The 24,772-nt window shown below is 37.9% G+C and overlaps 1 protein-coding gene across 7 annotated transcripts in view; it reads right to left on the reverse strand.

The window, feature by feature from the left end:
- The window catches only part of NF1 (neurofibromin 1), a 283,489-nt gene that overhangs the window by 177,171 nt on the left and 81,546 nt on the right, over positions 1 to 24,772 (reverse strand). For all 7 annotated transcript variants that reach the window (XM_009432439.5, XM_511395.8, XM_001174734.7 and 4 more), the window contains 6 exons: positions 19,822 to 19,889; positions 19,518 to 19,593; positions 18,638 to 18,795; positions 1,042 to 1,215; positions 478 to 600; positions 152 to 226 (listed from right to left, as the gene is read on the reverse strand). In XM_009432439.5, coding sequence (XP_009430714.2) covers positions 152 to 226; positions 478 to 600; positions 1,042 to 1,215; positions 18,638 to 18,795; positions 19,518 to 19,593; positions 19,822 to 19,889 — 674 coding nt within the window. The remainder of the gene's footprint in view (positions 1 to 151; positions 227 to 477; positions 601 to 1,041; positions 1,216 to 18,637; positions 18,796 to 19,517; positions 19,594 to 19,821; positions 19,890 to 24,772) is intronic.

The following is a 24,772-nucleotide window of genomic DNA, read 5'->3' on the forward strand; positions in this document are numbered from 1 at the left end:
AAATAGAATCACCATGGAGAAATTTTCCTATTTCATACAACTAAATTCAGAACCTTTTTGAAAACCAAGAGTGCATTTCTTAAAAAGAAATACGCAAAGAAAAGAAAGAAAAAAAATTTTTTAGTAATTTAGCAATACCTTTTGGACTTACATTGGTGATGATTCGATGGAGTGAATTTACCAGCACATAGTGAAATGTAGAAGGTGAATTCTGAGCCAGGCAGATCTATAGAAAAAGAAAAAAAAAAGCAGATTATTTCTATAAGAAAAATACTCAGTAATACAAATGAAGCCAAAAAGAACAGCAAATAGAAAGTTTAAAAAAAAAACACTAAGTTTTTAAGGTCTTGAAACGAACATCAATACATAATAGTGAGAAATACCGATAAAAGTGAACCTATTAATCTCTATAGTCTTTTTGTTTATAAAGGATAACAGCATCAGTAAATACAGTTAGATAAAAACCAATGCTCTCACCTTAAAGTGTTGGTTGTTGTGAGGGCTTATACGAAAGCAAGAAACAAGGCAGTCAATCATTAGATCCACATCTGCAGGCTGACTGCCTCTTGAGAATGGCTTACTTGGATTAAAAAGCAGGTTCTATAAAAACCCCAACAGAAAACAAAAGCCTTTAAATACCCATGCAGTATTTCTTTACTAACATGTAATAACATCAACACATTACCCACACAAATGGCAGTAAAATCCGGCTGCCAGAAGAAGTACAAAGCACCCATACTGTGGTTCATCAGTCTGATACAATTCTTCCTATACCATATATAGGTTCATTTCAGGCCCTAATTGCCACATTATTTTAAATCCAAGTCTGTATATTTATGCTTATTTAAGAAAATGGTGTTTTCTTCATATTCTCAGTCCATTTAGGCTGATGAACACAGTAACAACAAAAGCAAGTCCTATGAACTTATCAACGAAGAGTCAGAACTTTAATGTTAGCAGTTATCTTTGACATAATACTTATGCTAGAAAATTCATTTAATTTTCTTAAAGTTTGTAGTAGAGAAAGAATAAGCATGTTACCTTAAGATCAACCACCATGGACTGAACAAGTAGGAAAATGACAGAGTTATCTTCCCAATTGATGTAAGTACTTGCTTTACACAGTTTGACACAGGCAATTGCAGCACTTTCTGTCAGCTGCCTACTTCCTCCATGGCCAGCAAGAGCTTTTCGTAGACTGTCCAGAAATAACTTCTACAGAATTCAAATATAGCGATAAGATAATATATGAAGTTTCTTCTATTCCAGATGTAGCTAATATTATAGCAAATTAACAGCCTCTAAAACTCATACTATAAAGAATGCATAATTTATATTTGTGGTTTTCAATTTCATAATTTAAGTAGTGGTCATCATTTAAATGTTTCTCAAATTTAAAAAAAATCCTTTTTCTATTTTCTTTATTGAATTATTAAAGGAATACAAAAAACAGTCCTTCCCAAACAAGCTGTTTTCTGAACTTCTTTTTTTTTTTCCCAAGATGGTGTCTTCCTCTGTTGCCCAGGCTGGAGTACAAAGGCACGATCTCGGCTCATTGCAACCTCTGCCTCCCAGGGTCAAGCGATTCTCCCGCCTCAGCCTCCAGAGTAGCTGGGTTTACAGGCGCCTGCCACCATGCCTGGCTAATTTTTGTATTTTTAGTAGAGACAGGATTTCACCATGTTGGCCAAGCTGGTCTTGAACCCCTGGGCTCAAGTGATCCTTCTGCCTCAGCCTCCCAAAGTGCTAGGATTACAGGCATGAGCCACCACACCTAGCCTTCAACTTTGAATTCAGCTGACCATATCTTCTTTTTGATATTTAAAGTCTAAATATTATACTTTCTTGGCTCTGGTCTATGATAAACTGTTCCACCCTTTTCTAACACTCCAGGTTATATTCAACCTTCAGCCTTCTAAATAAGAATATATTCAAGGCTGTTCTGTTGCTCTAAATTTGTTTCTCAAAAAAAATTACCTATTCTTGTGATGTCAACCCCTCTTTACAGTTCATTAACAAATGTCTTCCTTTGGCTTTTCTCCTAAATGAATGCTCAAATGTAACATGTCAAAAACTAAACTCACCCAACACCAGCACAATATATTCTTCTCAAGTGTACATGGAACATTCTCCAAAACAGACCTATGTTAGGCTACAAAATAAGTCTTAATACATTTAAAGAAACTGAAATCATACAAAGTATGTTTTGTGATCATAATGGAAATGAAAAACCAACAGCAGATAAAAAAACTAAAAAATTCACAAATATGTGAAAATTTGTGAATGTTAACTAATAGATCAAAGGAAAAAATCACAAAGGAAATTAGAAACCAACGTGAGATAAATGAAAACGAAAACACAACATACTAAACCTTATAGGATGCAGTGAATGCAGAGCTAAAAGAAAAATGTAAACCTGTAAACACTGACATCAAAAAATAAGAAAGTTCTCATTCAATAACCTAACCATATACCTCAAGGAACTAGAAAAAGAGTAAACTACACCAAAGCTAGCAGAAGAAAGAAAATAATAAAAATTAGAGTGAAAAGAGAGAACAGAAAAACAATGGAGAAAAATTACAAAACCAGAAGCTGATTCTTTGAAAAAGTCAACAAAACTCTAGCTAGATAGGTTAACAAAAAAATAAATAAATAAAAGAGAGACAGAGAGAAAGAACACCAAATTACTAAAGTCAGATATGAAAGTGGTGACACGGCCAGATGCAGTGGCTCATGCCTGTAATCCCAGCACTTTGGGAAGCCAAAGCAGGCGAATCACTTGAGGTCAGGAGTTTAAGACCAGCCTGATCAACATGGTAAAACCCCCATCTCTACTGTAAAGAAGACAAAAATTACACAGGCATGGTGGTGCATGCCTGTAGTCCCAGCTACTAGGGAAGCTGAAGCAGGAGAATCACTTGAACCCAGGAGACGGAGGTTGCAGTGAGCCAAGATCTTGTCACCGCACTCCAGCCTGTGCGAAAGAGCAAGACTCTATCCCCCCCACTCCCCCAACAACAACAAAAAAAGTGGTGACACTACTGATTTTGCAAAAATAAAAAGAATTATGAGACGATACTATGTAAAACTGTATGCCAACAATTTGGATAACCCGGACAAAATGGACAAATTTCTACAAACACACAGTCTACCGAAACTAACTCATGAGGAAATAGAAAATCTAAGTAGAACTATAACTAGTAAAGGGATTAATCAGTAATCACAAAGCTCCCAAAGAAAAGGCTAGGACCAGATAGCTTTCACTGGTTGATTCCACCCAACATTTAAAGAATGCTTCTCAAACACTTCCAAAATATTAAAGAGAAGGGAACACTTCTCTTCATTAGTTCTATGGTCCAACATTACCGATACCAAAGCCAGACAAAAATACTACAGGAAAACTACAGACTAATACACCTTAGGAATACTGATGAAAAACTCAACAAAATCAGCAGCCTATTAAAAGGATGACACACCATGACCAAGTGAAACTTACTCCAGGAGCACAAGATGATTCAACAATGAAAAAATCAATGTAATATACCACATTAATAGAATGAAGAAGAAACTCCACATGATCATCTGAATCAAAACAGAGAAACCACTTGACAAAGTTCAACACCTTTTATGATTAAAAAAACACTCAAGCTAGGAATAGAAGGAAATTTCCTCAACATCATAAAAGCCATGTATTAAAAACCAATAGCTAACAACATACTCAATAGTGAAAGATTGAACGTTTTTCCCCTAAGATCAGGAACAGGATGAGGATGCCCACTTTTTCTTCTTCTATTTGGCATAATACTAGAAATTCCGGACAGAGCAAGTAGGCAAGAAAAAGATGGAAAATTCATTGAATTTGGACAGAAAGAAGCAAAACTATGTCTATTCACAGATGATATATATGTAGAAATCCCTAAAGATGACACATACACACCAAAAACAAGCTGTTAGAGCTAATATATTCAAAGTCACAGAATACAAAATCAGCACACAAAAATCAGCTGGATTTCTATACATTAGCAATGAAAAATACAAAAAGGAAATTAAGAAAACAATTCCACTTACGATAGCATCCAAAATAAAATACATAGGAATTAATCAGGGAGGTGAAAAACTTAATAAAAAACTACAAAACATTGCTGAAAGAAATTAAACATAAATAAATGGAAAGATATCTCACGTTCCTAGATTGTTAAGGTAACAATATTACCCAAAGCAATATACAGATTCAATGCAATCCCTATCAAAATCCCAATGGTATTTTTTGCAAAAAAAAAAAAAAAAAAAAAAAAAGCCAGGCGCGGTGGCTCACACCTGTATTCCCAGCACTTTGGGAGGTCGAGGCGGGCAGATCACGAGGTCAGGAGATGGAGACCATCCTGGCTAACATGGTGAAACCCCTTTTCTACTAAAAATACAAAAAAAATTAGCTGGGCATGGTGGCGGGTGCCTGTAGTCCCAGCTACTTGGGAGGCTGAGGCAGTAGAATGGCGTGACCCTGGGAGGCGGAGCTTGTAGTGAGCCGAGATCGCGCCACTGTACTCCAGCCTGGGCAACAGAGCGAGACTCCATCTCAAAAAAAAAAAAAGGAAAACCCATCCTAAAATTCATATGGAATCTCAAAGAGCCGCATAATAGTCAAAACTATCTTGAAAAAGAATAAAGTTGGAGAACTCACACTTTCTTATTTGAAAACTTACTACAAAGCTACAGTAATCAAAACAATGTGGTACTAGCATAAGCACAGTCATACAGACCAATGGAATAGAGAGCCTAGAAAGAAACCCTCACACATATGACCAATTTTTGACAAAGGTGCTAAGACCATTCAATAGAGAAAGGATGGTCTTTTCAACAAATGATGCTAGGAACACTGATTATCCACATGCAAAAGAATGAAGATGGACCCTTTTCTTACATCATATACAAAAATTAACTCAAAATAGATCAAAGACCAAAACTTAACAGTAAAGCTATAAAACTCCTAGAAGAAAATATAGGAAAAAAAATATTTTCAACATTGGATTTGGCAAAGATTTCTTGTATATGATACCAAAAAAGCACAGGCAACAAAAGAAAAAACAGATAAACTGGATTTCATCAAAATAAAAACTTTTGTGTATCAAACGACACTATCAAGAAGATGAAACAACAATCCACAGAGTGGGAGAAAATACTTGCAAATAATGTATCTCATAAGGGGTGAATAACCAGAATATATTAAAAATTTCTATAACTAAAAAATAAAATAAAATTTAGAGCCTTACAAATACTTTACAGTTTTTTTAAAAACTGAAAATAGATGAACCAAGCCATTGCCTCAAGAAATAACAGTATAAATAAAATGAAAGCTAAAATTAATGAAACAGAAAAATTTAAATGCTAAGAAACAAAATCAAAGCCTAGGTTTTAAAGACCAATAAAATAGTAAACGTGAATGAGGAAAGAGAAATGAGTAAACAGTTACAAACATGGATACTAAAGATAATTATATGAGAATATGGAAATATAATATAACCTTTATATAATTGTACAAAATATGTAAGTATTATATACAACTCTGCACTGATAAAACTGAAATATATATTTTCTAGCAAAGAACAAACCATCAAAAGTGACTTTAAAAACAACAGAAATTCTTCAAAAAATCAAAAATAAAATAACCATATGATCCAGAAATTACACTTCTGGATATATATTCAGAAGAATTAAAAGCAGGGTCTTGAAGTTATTTGTACATCCATGTTCACAGTAGCATTATTTATAATAGCCAAAAGGTGGAAACAACTGAAAAATCCATTGGCAGATGAATTTAGATAAATAAAATGTTGGTATATACATACAATGGAATATATCACTCAGCCTTAAAGAGGAAGGAAATCCTGACATGCTACAACATGGATGAATACTATTTCAGCCATAAAAAAAAGAATGAAATCCTGTCTTTCAAGGCAACATGAATGGAACTGGAGGACATTATGCTAAGTAAAATAAGCCCATGTCAAAAAGACATATACTGTATGAGTCCACTTATATGAGGTAGTCAAATTCAGAGAGACAGAAAGTAAAAGGACGGTTGCCAGGAGTTGAGGGTAGGGAAGAACAGAGAGCTGTTTAATAGATACAGAATTTGTTTTGGAAGATGAACAGGTTTTGGAGATTGATTGCACAACGATGTGAAAGATAGTGCTACTAAACTGTATGCTTAAAAATGGCTAAGATGGTAAATTTGATGTTATGTGCATTTTACCGCATACAAAATTTTAAAGAGACAGAAAAACTACACAGATCCATAAGGGAGCTCAAATAAAAGGTGATTAATGAGTTATTTTAAATAGACAATAAACAGGCTAGTTCTAGAAAGAGCATAAGAAACCAGTAGCAGTACTTGACTTAGGAAAAAAAGTATAAACTGAAGGTCAAGAGTGAATAGGAAGCTTACTTTTCCACTGAATTCCCTTCCTGATGTACAGTGAAAATTTCCATTATGTCAATTTATTTTTTTTCTTTAAAACTAATGATAAGCAAAAGTCAAAGGAAATCCTAACCTTGATGATTTTACAATGATTTCTATCTAATCAGATAATTTCTATTATTTAAATTATTCCGGGCCATAGAAAAGACTGATAGTTCCCGAATTCACATTACTAATTTGGCACAAATAACTGTTAGAATAATTAGTTACTTTCAAAAGTGATAATGCATATTATGTTAATTATACATATTTTCTAAGCATCAGAAAGCTGAAGCACTGGAAGGAAATGTTTGATTAAGCAGCTACCCAACACATTTGCCAAGAGCCAACCAAGTTTACCTCACACACACAAATGAACATACTAAAAGTAAAGATTTCCAAATATATTTCAGCTCCAAATTTAAAGTGAACGTTTAAATAACATAGAAACTATCTGACTGGATACAATTCAGCTCTAAAACTAGAGTTCAGGGCCCTTTATCTTTTGTTAATTATTAATTTTAAATTTTTTGATGTATTAATATTTATGAAGAACATAGTAACATTTTCATAGCTATACAGAGATCAAATCAAGGTAATTAGCATACCCATCATCTCTTATCATTTCTTTGTGCTGGGAACATTCAACATCCTCCTCCTAGCTCTTTGAAACTTTGTAACATATTGTTAATTACAGCCATCTTACAGTGGTATACAACACTAGAACTTACTCTTCCTATCTAGTTGTAATTTTGAATCCTTTAACAAATCGCTCCCTACCCTCCCCACACCCTATCCTTCCCGGCCTGTAGTATTCTGTTCTACTTTTTACTTCTATGAGATCAACTTTTTTTTAGCTTCCACGTATGAATGAGAACACTCAGTGTTTAATGTTCTGTCCCTGGCTTATTTCACTTAATATAATGTCCTCTAATTCAATCCACGTGCCTCAAAATACAGAATTTCATTCTTTTTTATGGCTGAATACTATTCCATTGTGTATATATACCATATTTTCTTTATGCATTCATCTGTTGTTAGATACTTAGGATGATTCCATATCTTGGCTATTGTGAATAGTGCTGCAATAAACATGGGAGTACAGATGTCTCTTCAATATACTGATTTCCCTTCCTTTGGATAAATGTCCAATAATGAATTGTTGGATCACATGGTAGTTCTATTTGCAGTTTTTTGAGGAACCTTCACACTGTTCTCCATAGTGGCTGTACTAGTTTACATTCCCACTAGCCACATTTAAGAGTTCACTTATCTCCACACCTTTGCCAGCATTTGCTATTTTTTGTCTTTTTGATAGTAGCCATTCTAACCGGGGTGAGATGATATCTCACTGTGGTTTTGATTTGCATTTCCCTGATGACTAGTGATGTTGAGCTTTTTTAAAAAATATATCTGTTGGTCATGTGTCTGTCTTCTTTTAAGAAATGTCTATTCAGGTCCTTTGCCCATTTTTTAATTTTTTGTTGTTGTTGTTGTTGTTTTGTTTTGTTTTGTTTTTTGCTGTTGAGATGTCAGAGTTCCTTGTATATTCTGGATATTAATCCTCTGCTGGATACATACTTTGCAAATATTTCCTCCCATCCTGTAGGTTCTCTTTTCACTCTGCCAATTGTTTCCTTTGCATTAACGTTAATTTTTTAAAGAAAAGTAACTTAAATGCTTGACAATATGGAATTTAAAATATGGTACATTCAAGCTGGGTGCGGTGGTGCATGCTTATAGTTGCAGCTATCTGAAGGCTGAGGTGGAAGAAGATCGCATAAGCCCAGAAGTTTGAGACCAGCCTGGGCAACATAATAGCAAGACTTAGTCTCTTTTTTAAAAAATGGTATATTCAATTTAGGGAACACCATACAGCAGTTAAAGACAATGACCTAGATGAACAATGGTTCTCAAACTTCAATGTGCATCACAATCACCTGAAGGACTTAATAAAAATTGCTGTTTTTAGTGAGAAACTAAGTATTTAGTTAGAAACTAAGAACTGGCATTTCTCACAAGTTTCCAGGTGACGCTGATGCTGCTGGTCTAAAGACCACACTTTGAGAAATACTGAACTATATACCTATCTGTCTATCTCCCCATCCTCATAAAAATACAGAAGCTAGACTGGAAGAATACACATTTAACCCTTTGCAGTGGCTGTCCCTGGGAAAGAAAAAAAAGAAATTAGTGGGATTCGTAATTAAGTCAGAATTTATGGAAGTATTACTTATTCACAATTTTTAAAAGCCACGTGAGGACTTAGCTCTGATTTTTTAACTTGCCCAAACGCCTACCTAAGGGGTCTAGGAAGTCATGCCCTACAAACCATAAATGCTCATCAGATGGGTTTTATTTGACACTATATATCGTGACTTACTTTTCAATCTGACTCTGGCATAACATTATGAGACAAGGAAAAAATATTTAGCCCCAAAATATATTTCCTTGCCATACCTTGAAATTTGCCGTGCAAAATCTCCTGTGGGGAAAAAACATCCACATTCTATAGAGAATCCCCTTTTCCCTTTGTTTTCCTTCTTTCCTTTCCAGATCCAGGAGATTAATCGACTAAGAGCCAGGCACTCTTTTAGGTCTAATAAGAAACATTTTACAACCTTCTCTCTCTCTGAAGTCTGCTGAGAGATTCCTCTGCACAACAAAATCTGGTCTCCACAATCCTTTATCTTAACCTGGACATTCCTTTCCATTAATCCCAAGTCTTCAGACAAACTCAACCGTCAACCAGACAACGTCTAAATTTACCTATGGCCTGGAAGCCCCCACTTTGAGTTCTCCCGCCTTTCTAAACCAAACCAATGTATTTCTTAAATGTATCTGATTGATGTTTCATGCCTTCCTAAAATATATCAAATCAAGCTGTACCCCAACCGCTTTGGGCACATGTTCTCAGGAACTCCTGATGGCTGTGTCACGGGCCATGGTCACTCGTATTTGGTTCAGAATAAATCTCTTAAAATATTTTATAGAGTTTGACTCTTTTTGTGGACACATATATAAATTTCTCAAAAGATGAGCAAAATATAAAAATGTTAATAGCAGTATGGGAAACAGTTACATTCTTTGTACATTTCAAATATTTCTTTTTAAAAAAAGATACTATAGTCAAAAGAAACAGGTGACTGGAAAAACATTTACAGACTAAAAATGTAGGATTACTGCTCTTAATATACAAAAAGTTCCGCGAATTCATAAGGAACTGGAAGCAACATAACAGAATAATAGGTAAAGGAAGTCAACAGGCACCTGCAAAAGAAAACATGCAAATGGCAAAGAAACATATGAACTGTTTTCAAACCTCACTAACCTTAAAAAGAATAAAAATTACAATGAGATGCTATCTTTGTTCTCAACACTTGAGAATTTTAATTAGTGCTCTCATTTGGAAAATGGATGTTTAAGCCATTAATACTTTTTTCTTTTATATCACTTATTAAATATGAACTTTCAGAATAGTCAAGTAACTACAACCACGATCATGACATAGAACATTTCAAACATCACCACAATCAATCCCCTACTGCTCCTTTGCAATAAATTTCCTCCCCTAACTCTCACCCCTGGCATCCACTGATCTGCTTTCTGTCCTGAATTTTGTCTTCTCTGGAAGTTTTAAGAAATCATATAGTATGTCATCTCTTGACCCTGGCTTCTTTCACTTAGCATAATATTTTTGAGATTTACACATGTTGCCGAGTCAGTAGTTCCTTTTTATTGCTGAATAGTATTCCACAGTTTCAAGGCATCACCACTGGTTTATTCATTCACCAGTTGAGGGACATTTGGGCTGTTTTCAAATTTGCGCTATTATAAATAATATGTATACTCGAGTATACATCCTTGAGTGAAGGTATATGCCTTTGTGTGATTTTTTATTTTCATATTATAGGTACACAACATAATTTTCATTTTCTTCAAGATTGTAACTTGCCTTCAACATTTGTATCTATGGATTAATATTCACAGAGATAAATGTTTAAATCTATACACATATTCTTGTTCCTAACCTTATGTTATCATTCTATGCTTGAAAATTTACAACATATTTTTAATGCTAGTATCTACTGTTTGCTTCCTTTCTGAATGACATTTTTTCAGCTTTATTGAGGTATGATTGAAAAATAAAAATTGTATATATTTAAGGTGTACAACATGATGTTCTGATAAACTTATACATTCTAAAATGAGTACCACAATCAAGGTAATAACATATCCATCACATCACACAGTTTACCTCTGAAAGAGAAGGTAAGAATACCTGAGATGAGATACTACCTTACCTTACTAGTGCGGCAAAATTTTAAAGATTTAACAACAGCTAATCCTGACAAAAATGCAGGAAAATAGGCAATTCAGTGGGGATGAAACTCTGACCTGCTGCAACTATTGGGGAATGTAAATCTAGTAATAACTATTACAAATTTTAAATGCAAATGTTCTTGACACAGGAACCCCTAGTTTTTAGATTCTAGTCTATAGAATTAAGAGCATCAGTTAACAAGGATATATGAACAAGATATTTACTTAAGGCTTAGCTAAGTGTCAAAAAACTGAAAACATCAGAATATCCACCCATTCAGTGAAATGGCTGAGTAAATGAGGCTCATTAGTGTAACAGAATGTTACCTAATACTGAAAGGAATGTGTCGGATCTCTATCAACTATTTTGAGGAACAGCTAAAATATTTTCTTAGATAAACAACGATGCAGAGTAATGTGCATAAAATAATTTCATTTTAAAATACAACCACCACCACCCTACGTATGTATATTTTGCATTTGAATATATGGGTAAATAGATGTGAGTGGAAGGATACATACCAGCCAATAACACTAACCAGCTCAGAAGGAATGTGAGTAGAAAAGGGTGAGAACACTATTTTATTTTATTTTTTGTTTTTTTGAGATGGAATCTCGCTCTGTCGCCCAGGCTGGAGTGCAGTGGCATGATCTCAGCTCATGGCAACCTCCACCTCCCAGGTTCAAGCAATTCTCCCTGGCTCAGCCTCCAGAGTAGCTGGGATCACAGGAGCCTGCCACCATGGCCAGCTTTTTTTTTTTTTTGTAATACATTTTTAAAAATACATTTTTTAGCCAGGCGCAATGGCTCATGCCTGTAATCCCAGCACTTTGGGAGGCCCGAGGCAGGCAGATCACCTGAGGTCAGGAGTTCCAGACCAGCCTGACCAGCGTGGAGAAACTCCATCTCTACTAAAACTACAAAATTAGCCGGGCGTGGTGGCACATGCCTGTAATTCCAGCTACTCAGGAGGCTGAGGCAGGAGAATCGCTTGAACCCGAGAGGCGGGGGTTGCACTAAGCGGAGATTGTGCCATTGCACTCCAGCCTGGGCAACAAGAGTGAAACACCGTCTCAAAAAAAAAAACAAAACTTTTCTTTTTAATCCAGAAAGATTTAAAAATCTAAACTTTTAAATCTAGAAAATACCAGAAAAAAATTAAAAAGCATACTTCAAAAATCTTGGCACCTGCCAGACAAAAAGGTAACATGCTGAATGATTCCATTTGTATGAAATGTCTAGTTTAGAATTAAGTAAATCTATAGACAAAAAACTAGATTACTGGTTGCCAAGGGCTGCGAGTGAGGCAAGAGGAACGGGGAGTCATTACTAACGGGTTTCTTTTTGGGAAGATGAAAATGTTCTGCACAGAAACAATGGTGATGATTGTACAACTTTGTTAATGTACTAAAATCGCTGAATTTTACACTTCAAAAACGTAAATTTTATGATATGTGAATTATATCTCAATAAAATGAATAATATCTTCTGGGAAGAGAGATCTGACCAAAAAAGCTAGGAGACAAAAAGGAACAAGGCTGAGGTGACTACATGCAAATTTTAAATATCTATATAGTAAAAAGAACTCATAAAGTTTAAAAATGAAACCAAGTAAAAATGTACACATATACCCTTACAAATCAACAAAAGACAAACAATTCAATGGAAAAATCAGCAATTCCCTGAAGATACACAAATAACCAGTAAACACTTAGAAAGCTACAGTTGTGATTATTAAAACGTAAATTCACTCAAGTACTACTGAATCTACAGCTTATTTATTTATTTCTATTTTTCCAATAAACAACAACAAAAAAAAAACACCCTACTGTATTAGTCAGGGTTCTCTAGAGGGACAGAATTAAGGGAATAGATACTTATACAAAGGGGAGTTTATTAAGCATTAACTTACACGATCACGAGGTCCCACAATAGGCTGTCTGCAGGGTGAGGAGCAAGGAGAGCCAGTCCAAGTTCCAAAACTGAAGAACTTGAAGACCGACGCTGGAGGGCAGGAAGCAACCAGCACAGGAGGAAGATGTAGGCTGGGAGGCTAGGCCCGTCTCTCTTTTCACATTTTTCTGCCTGCTTATATTCTAGCCACACTGGCAGCTGATTAGATGGTAGCCAGCCAGATTAAGGGTGGGTCTGCCTTTCCCAGCCCACTGACTCAAATGTCAATCTCCTTTGGCAACACCCTCACAGGCACACCCAGGATCAATACTTTGTATCCTTCAATCCAATCAAGTTGACACTTAGTATTAACCATCACAAGTCCACCCCTTGTCAACTTGAACCCATACATATCTCCTGAGATCATACATAATCTTCAAATAAAGACAATAAAGTCATAATTATGCCTAACATAATACAATTATCTTTCGTACAACCAGAAACACACCTATCCCAACCCAAATACTAAAAGTTAACAATACTTAAAATGCTGATGTGAAGTCAATAAATCTTAAGTCATATGATAAAAGAAAAAGGAAATAAAATGAAGATATTTTCTTCGTACAGGTGTATACATGCACAAACATGTTTTTAACAAAAGGAGGAGGAAATACTCATGACAATTACAGTTGTTTCTGCAGCTGGTCATGCAGTCGTAGCTGGTATTGATGACTACCTTCTTCTACTAGCCATTCTGTATTCCCTTTGCCTTCAGCAAGCACCTCAGCAGGTGGTGGTTTTTTTCCTGGTAGAGTGACCCAAACCTTCATTCCTGAAGGGTCTGGGTCATTTGTAGTCCTGCCTGGATGGGGCTGTTGTAGTTTCCCATTTACCTTAATCACAGGGCATGGCAATACATGGTAATACTAAAAGATGCCCTAATGGATCTCCATGCATACTCTTCTTTACCTCCGCTATGGAGTAGTAGACTGATTTCATCTTGATAGTCAGGGTCAATCACCCCAGCCAACATTGTAACTCCCTTCTTAGCCTGTTGACTTAAAGGTAGGAGGAGCCCAAAATGTGTCCAGGTGGCAATCTTAACTTCCAGTTTAATGGAATCGTTGTTGTGTCTCCTGGTGGCAGCGTTCCTCCCTCTGGAACTAAGACCTCTAGGCCAGCAGAACATAATGTCTCAAGAACGGGAAGAAAAATTTTCTAGTGGATCACTAGGGGTGATGGTGAGTGATTCCTGGACCCGGGAATCCTGGCTATGGGAGAAACAGTACCATATATTGGACGCTGATTCAGAGCATACACAGCCTTCTGGAAAACTTTGCTCCAGCCCTGCAAAGTACTGTCTTCTAGTTGGCATTGTAATTGTGACTTCAAAAGGCCATTCCACTGTTCTACCAATCCAGCTGCTTCAGGATGGTTGGGAACATGGTAAGACCAGTATGGCCAGGTACATTGGCTCATGCCTGTAATCCTAGCACTTTGGGAGGCCGAGGGGGGCAGATACAAGGTCAAGAGATTGAGACCATCCTGGCCAACATGGTGAAACCCCATCACTACTAAAAATACAAAAATTAGCTGGGCGTGGTGGCGCACACCTATAGTCCCAGGTACTTGGGAGGCTGAGGCAGGAGAATCGCTTGAACCTGGGAGGCAGAGGTTGCAGTGAGCCGAGATCACGCCACTGCACTCCAGCCTGGCAACAGAGCAACACTCCATCTCAAAAAACAAACAAACAAAAACAGTGAATTCCATGAGCATGAGCCCACTGCCACACTTCTTTAGCTGTAAAGTGAGTACCTTGGTCAGAGGCAATGCTGTGTGGAATACCATGACGGTGGGTAAGGCCTTTGGTGAGCCCATGCATGGTAATCTTGGCAGAAGCATTGCATACAGGATAGGCAAACCCATATCAGGAGTAAGTGTCTATTCCAGTGAGGACAAATCTCTGCCCTTTCCGTGATGGAAGAGGTCCAATATAATCAACAAGGTAGCTGGCTGATCACCCCGAGGAATGATGTCATATCAAGGGCTCAGTGTTGGTCTCTGCTGCTGGCAAATTGGACACTCAGCAGTGGCCATAGCCAAGTCAGCCTTGGTGAGTGAAGTCCACGTTGCTAAGCCCATGCATACTTCCATCCCTGCCACCATGGCCACTTTGTTCATGGGCCCATTGGGCGAGGAGAGGGGTAGCTGGGGAAAGAGGCTAAGTGGCATCCACAGAACAGGTCATGCTATCCACTTGATTATTAAAATCCTTCTCTGCTGAGGTCACCTGTTGGTGAGCACTCACATGAGATACAAACATCTTCACAGTTTTTAACCACTCAGAGAGGTATATCCACATACCTTTTCCTCAAATCTCTTTGTCACCAATTTTCCAATCATGCTTCTTCCAAGTCCCTGACCATCCAGCCAAACCACTGGCTCCAGCCCATGAATCAATATATAATCGTACATCTGGCCATTTCTCCTTCCACGCAAAGTACACAACCACGTGCACTGCTCAAAGTTCTGCCCACTGGGAAGATTTCCCTTCACCACTATCCTTCAGGGATGTCCTAGAAAGGGGCTGTAGTGCTGCAGCTGTCCACTTTCAGGTGGTGCCTGCATATTGTGCAGAACCATCTGTGAACCAGGCCCTAGTCTTCTCTTCCTCTGCCAACTGATCATAGGGAACTCCCCATGAGGCTATCAGTATAGGTGGGGAGAGAGAAGGTACGGTGGCATGAGTGGAGACCATGGGCATTTGAGCCACTTCCTCATGTAACTTACTTGTGCCTTCAGGACCTGCTTGAGCCCGATTGTGTATGTACCACTTCCACTTGATGATGGAATGCTGCTGTGCACGACCCACTTTACGGCTAGATGGGTCAGAACGCACCCAGTTCATAGATAGGCAGTTCAGGTCACAAGGTGACTTGAAGACCCACAGTTAAACATTCAGTTTCCACCAAAGCCCAGTAACAGGTCAAGAGCTGTATCTCAAAAGGAGAGTAGTTATCTGCAGAAGATGGCAGGGCCTTGCTCCAAAATCCTAGAGGCCTCCGCTGTGATTTACCTATGGGGGCCTGCCAAAGGCTCTAAACAGCATCCTTATCTGCCACTGACACTTCAAGCACCATTGGATCTGTTGGGTCATATGGCCCAAGTGGCAGAGCAGCTTGCACAGCAGCCTGGACCTGTTGCAGAGCCTTCTCCTGTTCTGGACCCCACTCAAAACTGGCAGTTCTTTGGGTCACTGGATAAATGGGCCAGAGTAACACACCTAAATGAGGAATGGTGCCTCCAAAATCCAAGTAGGCCCACTAGGCATTGTGCCTCTTTCTTTTTTGTAGGAGGGGCCAAATGCAGCAATATTCTTCACCTTAGAAAGAATATCTTGACAGGCCCCACACCCCTGAAGCCCTAGAAATTTTACTGAGGTAGAAGGTCCCTAAGTTTTACTCGGATTTACTTCCCATCCTCTGGCACCCAAACGTCTCACCAATAAGTCCAGTGCGTTTGCTACTTCTTGCTCACAGAATCCAATCAGCATAATATCATTAATGTAATAGACCAGTGTCATATGTTGTGGAAGTGAAACATGACCAAGGTCTCTCCAAGTAAGATTTGTTTATATAAATTAGAAAACTCAAGCAGTTCTTTACGAGTGTAGCGCACCTCCTCATGGGTCACACTCTCAGCCTCACCTCTAGGGACCTGCTAGGACTTTAGTCTGGTTATAGGTCTAGAAGCAAACAGGGGTGTTGGGGGTGGCTTCTGAGGAGAATCAACATTATCTTGCCTGGCAACTGCCTCAGGGGAGGCCATTCCTGTTGCCTCAGGCAGCGCAGGGTTTATCTCTTCAGACAAAAGTGGAAAGGCTGATGGCAGCATGGCTCAGGGAGGGGATGTTGCCACTACTGGGGATGGGGAAGCTGTTTCTTCTGGCAAAAAAGGTTCATCAGAGTTTACAAACTCAGAGTCCCCAGCTTCATCAGGGTCCTCCCACACATGCCCTTTCCAAGTTGCAGGGTCCCATTCTTTTCCAGTCAATGCCCACACTTTAACAGTAGACACCTGGTTAGGCTGTACATGCACCTTTTGTTGCAGGTCAGCCACTTGCATGATAAGAGTTTGTGTTTGTTTTTTCACAATTTCAGCTCTTTTTCTACAGGAGATAAGGGTCTCACTCAGGTCAATCTTAGCAGATTTGAGGCTCAGTATCTGCTTCTGAAGACAGGAGACAGAATCCCTGAGCTCATCATTTTCTTTCACCACTTTGTCCACTGAATTTAGGAGCAACCAACCAGCTTCATTAAGTTCCTTGGTTCTCCATATATGGTCAAAGGTATTATTATGTATAGGGTCACTAAACTCCTTGCCTCTCATTAGCGGTGAATCAGGAGTGTCAAATGCATTTATTTTGCAAACTCTCTAAACAGTTCACACCAACGACTATCAGTGTTCTCCACAATATTAGAAGTAGAGTCCTTAATATTTTAGGGTCTAATCATATTAAGCAGCAAACTCCAGAAACCCCCAAACAAGCTAAGAAACTCCATCCTTAATACTCCGTTCCTCTAGAACCACACTCCTTGTACCAAAATCTCTATTAGGGTTCTCTAGAGGGACAGAAGTAATAGAATATTTACATAAAGGGGATATTAACTATTAACTAGCACGATCACAAGGTCCCACAATAGGCTGTCTGCAGGCTAAGAGGCAAGAAGAGCCAGTCCAAGTTCCAAAACTAAAGAACTTGGAGTCTGATGTTCGAGGGCAGGAAGCATCCAACACAGGAGAAAGATGTAGGCTGGGAGGCTAGGCCCCTCTCTCTTTTCACATTTTTCTGCCTGCTTATACTCCAGCCATGCTGGCAGCTGATTAGATGGTGCACCACCCAGATTAAGGGTGGGTCTGCCTTTCCCAGCCCACTGACTCAAATGTTAATCTCCTTTGGCAACACCTTCACAGATACACCCAGGATCAATACTTTGTATCCTTCAATCCAATCAAGTTGACACTCAGTATTTATCATCAAACCTACTATTTTGAAGGTCTCCAAAACAATCTACCATGAAAAATGGTGTCCTCATAATGGAAAAGTTGAGATATACACCTAAGTGGAGTAACACGCAATCACAGACTCTCAAGGATTACCTGGTTCATTTATTTACCCTTTAATGTATAAATTCCCGGTCCAATACTTCTACAAAGTAATAAATCATTCAGCTGATTCTGAACATCTCCATCTACAGGCAAACCATGAAGGAAACCATCTCATGTTCAGCCAGCTAAGAGTATTTCTCCAAAAGCAGCAAAAAATGAAAAAAAAAATATTTGCAAAACAAACTGCATATTGAAATTTCAGTAAAACCCTAGGATTAATACTCAGTTCTTTTTTTTTTTCAATCACCTAGGTGATTATTTAAAAAAATTTTAAGAGCCTCCTAGAATTACCAGTTGTCATGGTGCCAATTTCACTATAGATGGTATATGCGAGAGCCTTATCTTCCTGGCAAAATTCTTTGAAAACTGTTCTAAAATACTTAAAATGAGTTACTAGATAATTTCAGTAGCACTATATGGACACATACCCTAAGTACATGCAAATAACACACTATAAAAGTGATGAACTCAAGTAGGGCAATCCTTGTAGTGAATATTAGATAAACTACGTTTAATAATAACAGAGGTATCGTTTAGTCTTCTCAGACAAAAGAATGAAACTAAGGGATTATTTTAAATCTTTGTTCATTGCCTGGTATTATTTTCCCTCTGCCAAATAAAATTATGTATGAGTATGTCTCTTCTAAGTCCATCAAACAAAGAAACCTAAAATGATAATTTAAATGGTTCCCTGAAATACTTTGCTTAAATAATAAGCCTAAAGTAATACACACCTTGAGTAAAATAAACTGCTTCACATCTAGATATAATGGAAATAATTTTGCCCTCCTTACCTTATTCATGTTGTTTTCATCAACCACGTCTTTGGATATATCCTGGATTATTTCTGGACACAAGATAAGGAGAATGATTTGTAGTGGCCAAACTGCTGCTTTACGTTTGGTGCTTTCAGCAAAACCATCCACCAAGTCAAATAGCTTTTCTGCACATTCTGCATGAAAAATATATTAAATGACATTATTAGATAGGAACAAAATCCCTGGCATTAAAGTAAAAGCTGACACTATGTAAAAACCCAAGGGCAACATTTTAAAAACATAAACATGGAACTTCATTTAAGCAACTACACAAATGCATTCTGGTAAGTAGACAAGCAATGTAATACTGTCTATGTGTTAGAAGAGCTATCTTGATCTATCCTGGAAAAGCTCACATTTTAGAATGGACGATCATGTATTCAGTCTCACTGTGAAGGGCCTTATGCAAAGTGTGATGTACCCAAGCAACAAAGACTGAACAGCTTCCCAAAAAGAATTACCAAAGTTCTCCAGGAGTCTGTATTCTCTGCCTTGCAGTTGTGTCTTACATTATAGGTGAGAATATTACTACTTTATACACATCTCCCTAAATACAAAATAAAGCTTCAGAGCACATGCTTCTCTACAACAAAGAGCCAAACACCCCATCCTATCACAGCTCTAAAGATCTGACCTTCATTTCAAACTACTTTGTTTGCTCCAAGGAAAGGAAGAGGGTTGGGCGTAATTTAGAAATGTAAGAGAAAAACAGTATTTCCTATTTGACACCAGTTGACAATAGAAGATGTAAAAGCACCTTTATAACAAAAATAACTTGGAAAACGATGATAGGTTTTTATGTCACAAGTAGACATTTAAAAGACAAAAAAAAAAAAAAAATCAATCGTATCCTTACCAGCCATATCAGTCTGTGGGATCTGGTATAGTTTTGTAAATTCATCTGGATAATTTTCTACCCAGTTCCAAAATGCCTATAAATAAAGAACCACATGTCTTTATATGAAAGCAGTGATCTTTTGTAATACAGTAAATAAAATGTCACAAACTTCTAACTTCCTTCATAATAATATTACAATGTATTCTTCCTGAAAATTAATGTGAAACTATCACTCAAGTCATAACTTTTTGATTCAGGATGCTAACAACAGCAAATTTTACACCAAAAACAAAATTTTAATACCAGAGAGGTTGTAACTTACCTTTTCCAGGCTATTTATAACTGCTAACTGCGCAACCTTCTTTAGGGCTTTAAATTTAAATGCTGTTTCTGGAAAAAACACAATTTTTAAAAATTAACTCTAGAATAAGTTAAACACAAATACAACTCAGAGCAAAATAACTTTCCATTTATGTATTACTTTTGCTCCAATATTATCTGTAAGCAATGAAAGGTAAAGACACCTAACATAAACCCAAAACTCAATAGTTGTCTGCTAGGAAAGAAAAATTCCATAAACAGCAAATATGCCTTGGACATCAATGATTGTGAGCTTTTTCTTTTGTTTTTAATAACTTGCTTTTTCAAAAAAAAGTATAAAACACATACAGGATATTGGTTCCTCCTATCCATGAGCATGGAATTGTTTTCCATTTGTGTCCTCTCTTATTTCCTAGAGCAGTGGTTTGTAGTTCTCCTTGAAGAGGTCCTTCACATCCCTTGTAAGTTGGATTCCTAGGTATTTTATTCTCTTTGTAGCAGTTGTGAATGGGAGTTCACTCATGATTTGGCTCTCTGTTTGTCTGTTATTGGTGTATAGGAATGCTTGTGATTTTTGCACATTGATTTTGTATCCTGAGACTTTGCTGAAGTTGCTTATCAGCTTAAGGAGATTTTGGGCTGAGACGATGGGGTTTTCTAAACATACAACCATGTCATCTGCAAACAGAGGCAATTTGACTTTCTCTTTTCCTAACCGAATACCCTTTATTTCTTTCTCTTGCCTGATTGCCCTGGCCAGAACTTCCACTATTAGGTTGAATAGGAGTGGTGAGAGAGGGCATCCTTGTCTTGTGCCAGTTTTCAAAGGGAATCCTTCCAGTTTTTGCCCATTCAGTATGATATTGGCTGTGGGTTTGTCATAAATAGCTCTTATTATTTTGAGATACGTTTGATCAATCCCTAGTTTATTCAGAGTCTTTGGCATGAAGGGCTGTTGAATTTCATCAAAGGCCTTTTCTGTATCTATTGAGATAATCATGTGGTTTTTGTCATTGGTTCTGTTTACGTGATGGATTACTTTCATTGATTTGCATATGTTGAAACCAGCCTTGCATCCCAGGGATGAAGCCAACTTGATCATGGTGGACAAGCTTTTTGATGTGCTTGTTGGATTCAGTTTGCCATTATTTTATTGAGGATTTTTACATCGATGTTCATCAGGGATATCAGCCTAAAATTTTCTCTTGTTGTTGTGTCTCTGCCAGGTTTGGTATCACCATGATGCTGGCCTCATAAAATGAGTTAGGGAGGATTCACTCTTTTTCTATTGTTTGAAATAGTTTCAGAAGGAATGGTACCAGCTCCTCCTCTAGCTGAATCTGGCTGTGAATCCATCTGGTCCTGGACTTTTTTTGGTTGGTAGACTATTAATTATTGCCTCAATTTCAGAACTTGTTATTGGTCTATTCAGGGATTCGACTTCTTCCTGGTTTAGTCTTGGGAGGGTGTATGTGTCCAGGAATTTATCCATTACTGCTAGATTTTCTAGTTTATTTGCACAGAGGTGTTTATAGTATTCTCTGATGGTAGTTTGTATTTCTGTGGGATCGGTGGTGATATCCCTTTTACCATTTTTTATTGCGTCTATTTGATTATCCTCTCTTTCTTCTTTATGAGTCTGGCTAGTGGTCTATTTATTTTGTTGATCTTTTCAAAAAACCAGCTCCTGGATTCATTGATTTTGTTTTTTTTTTTTTTTTAAACAGAGTCTTGCTCTGTCGCCCAGGTTGGAGTGCAGTTGCACGATCCTGGCTCACTGCAAGCTCTGCCTCCCGGGTTCACGCCATTCTCCTGCCTCAGACTCCCGAGTAGCTGGGACTACAGGCGCCTGCCACCATGCCCGGCTGATTTTTTTGTATTTTTAGTAGAGATGGGGTTTCACTGAGGCCAAGGCGGCGGATCACGAGGTCAGGAGACTCATTGATTTTTTGAAAGGTTTTTCGTGTCTCTATCTCCTTCAGTTCTGCTCTGATCTTAGTTATTTCTTGTCCTCTGCTAGCTTTTGAATTTGTTTGCTCTTGCTTCTCTAGTTCTTTTAATTGTGATGTTAGGGTGTCAATTTTAGATCTTTCCTGCTTTATCTTGTGGGCATTTAGTGCTATAAATTTCCCTCTACACACTGCTATAAATGTATCCCAGAGGTTTTGGTACGTTGTGTATTTTTCTCATTGGTTTCAAAGAACATCTTTATTTCTGCCTTCATTTTGTTATCTTCCCAGTAGTCATTCAGGAGCAGGTTGTTCAGTTTCCATGTAGTTGTGTGGTTTAGAGTGAGTTTCTTAATTCTGAGCTCCAGTTTGATTGCACTGTGGTCTGAGAGTCTTTGTTATGATTGCCATTCTTTGGCATTTGCTGAGGAGTGTTGTATTCCAATTATGTGGTCAATTTTGGAATAAGTGCAATGTGGTGCTGAGAAGAATATACATTCTGTTGATCTGGGGTGGAGAGTTCTGCAGATGTCTATTAGGTCCACTTGGTGCAGGGCTGAGTTCAACTCCTGGATATCCTTGTTAACTTTCTGTCTCGTTGATCTGTCTAATGTTGACAGTGGGGTGTTAAAGTCTCCCATTATTATTGTGTGGGAGTCTAAGTCTCTTTGTAGGTCTCTAAGGACTTGCTTTATGAATCTGGGTGTTCCTGTATTGGGTGCATATATATTTAGGGTAGTTAGCTCTTCTTGTTGCACTGATCTCTTTACCATTATGTAATACCCTTCTTTGACTCTTTTGATCTTTTTTGTTGGTTTAAAGTCTGTTTTATCAGAGACTAGGATTGCAACCCTACTTTTTTTTGCTTTCCATTTGCTTGGTAAATCTTCCTCCAACCCTTTATTTTGAGCCTATGTGTAACTTTGCATGTGAGATGGGTCTCCTGAATACAGCACAGTGATGGGTCTTGACTCTTTATCCAATTTGCCAGTCTGTGTCTTTTAATTGGGGAATTTAGCCCGTTTACATTTAAGGTTAATAGTGTTATGTGTGAATTTGTTATTATGATGCTAGCTGGTTATTTAGCCCATTAGTTGATGCAGTTTCTTCATAGCATAGATGGTCTTTACAATTTGTTATGTTTTTGCAGTGGTTGGTACCAGTTGTTCCTTTCCATGCTTAGTGCTTCCTTCAGGAGCTCTTGTAAGGCAGGCCTGGTGGTGACAAAATCTCTCAGCATTTGCTTGTCTGTAAAGTATTTTATTTCTCCTTCACTTATGAAGCTTAGTTTGCCTGGATATGAAATTCTGTGATGAAAATTCTTTTCTTTAAGAATGTTGAATATTGGCCCCCACTCTATTCTGGCTTGTAGGGTTTCTGCCTAGAGATCTGCTGTCAGTCTGATGGGCTTCCCTTTGTGGGTAACCCGACCTTTCTCTCTGGCTGCCCTTAATATTTTTTCCTTCATTTCAACCTTGGTGAATCTGACGATTATATGTCTTGGGGTTGCTCTTCTCGAGGATTATCTTTGTAGTGTTCTCTGTATTTCCTGAATTTGAATGTTGGCCTGCCTTGCTAGGTTGGGGAAGTTCTCCTGCTAATATCCTGAAGAGTGTTTTCCAACTTTTTCCATCCTCCCCATCACTTTCAGGTACACAAACCAAATGTAGATTTGGTCTTTTCACATAGTCCCATATTTCTTGGAGGCTTTGTTCATTTCTTTTCACTCTTTTTTCTCTAATCTTGTCTTCTTGCTTTATTTCATTGAGTTGATCTTCAATCTCTGATATCCTTTCTTCTGCTTGATTGATTTGGCTATTGATACTTGTGTATGCTTCATGAAGTTCTCATGCTGTATTTTTCAGCTCCATCAGGTCATTTATGTTCTTCTCTAAGATGGTTATTCTAGTCAGCAATTCGTCTAACCTTTTTTCCAGGTTCTTAGCTTCCTTGCATTGGGTTAGAACATGCTCCTTTAGCTTGGAGGAGTTTGTTATTACCCATCTTCTGAAGCCTACTTCTGTCAATTCGTCAAACTCATTCCTTGTCCAGTTTTGTTCCTTTGCTGGTAAGGAGTTGTGATCCTTTGGAGGAGAAGAGGCGTGCTCGTTTTTTTTCAACCTTTTTGCACTGGTTTCTTCCCATTTTCGTGGATTTATCTACCTTTGGTCTTTGATGTTGATGATGTTGATACTATTCCTTTCTTAGTTTTCCTTCTAACAGGCAGAACCCTCTGCTGCAGGTCTGCTGGAGTTTGCTGGAGGTCCACTCCAGACCCTGTTTGCCAGAGTATCACCAGCAGAGGCTGCAGAACAACAAAGATTGCTGCGTGTTCCTACCTCTGGAAGCTTTGTCCCAGAGGGGCACCTGCCAGATGCCAGCCAGAGAGGACACAAACAAACGGAAAAACATTCCATGCTCATCGATAGGAAGAATCAATATCGTGAAAATGGCCATACTGCCCAAAGCAATTTATAGATTCAATGCTATCCCCATCAAACTACCACTGACTTTCTTCACAGAATTAGAAAAAACTACTTTAAATTTCATATGAAACCAGAAAAGAGCCCGCATAACCAAGACAATCCTAAGCAAAAAGAACAAAGCTGGAGGAATCACACTACCTGACTTCAAACTATACAAGGCTACAGTAACCAAAACAGCATGGTACTGGTACCAAAACAGATACATAGACCAATGGAACAGAACAGAGGCCTCAGAAATAACACCACACATCTACAACCATCTGATCTTTGACAAACCTGACAAAAACAAGCAATGGGGAAAGGATTCCCTATTTAATAAATGGTACTGGCAAAACTGGCTAGCCATATGCAGAAAACTGAAACTGGACCCTTTCCTTACACCTTATACAATAATTAACTCAAGATAGATTAAAGACTTAAACGTAAGACCTAAAACCATAAAAACCCTAGAAAGAAACCTAGGCAATACCATTCAGGACATAGGCATGGGGAAAGACTTCATGACTGAAACACCAAA

Source organism: Pan troglodytes, chromosome 19 (assembly GCF_028858775.2).
Source record: "Pan troglodytes isolate AG18354 chromosome 19, NHGRI_mPanTro3-v2.0_pri, whole genome shotgun sequence".
Lineage (NCBI taxonomy): Eukaryota > Metazoa > Chordata > Mammalia > Primates > Hominidae > Pan > Pan troglodytes.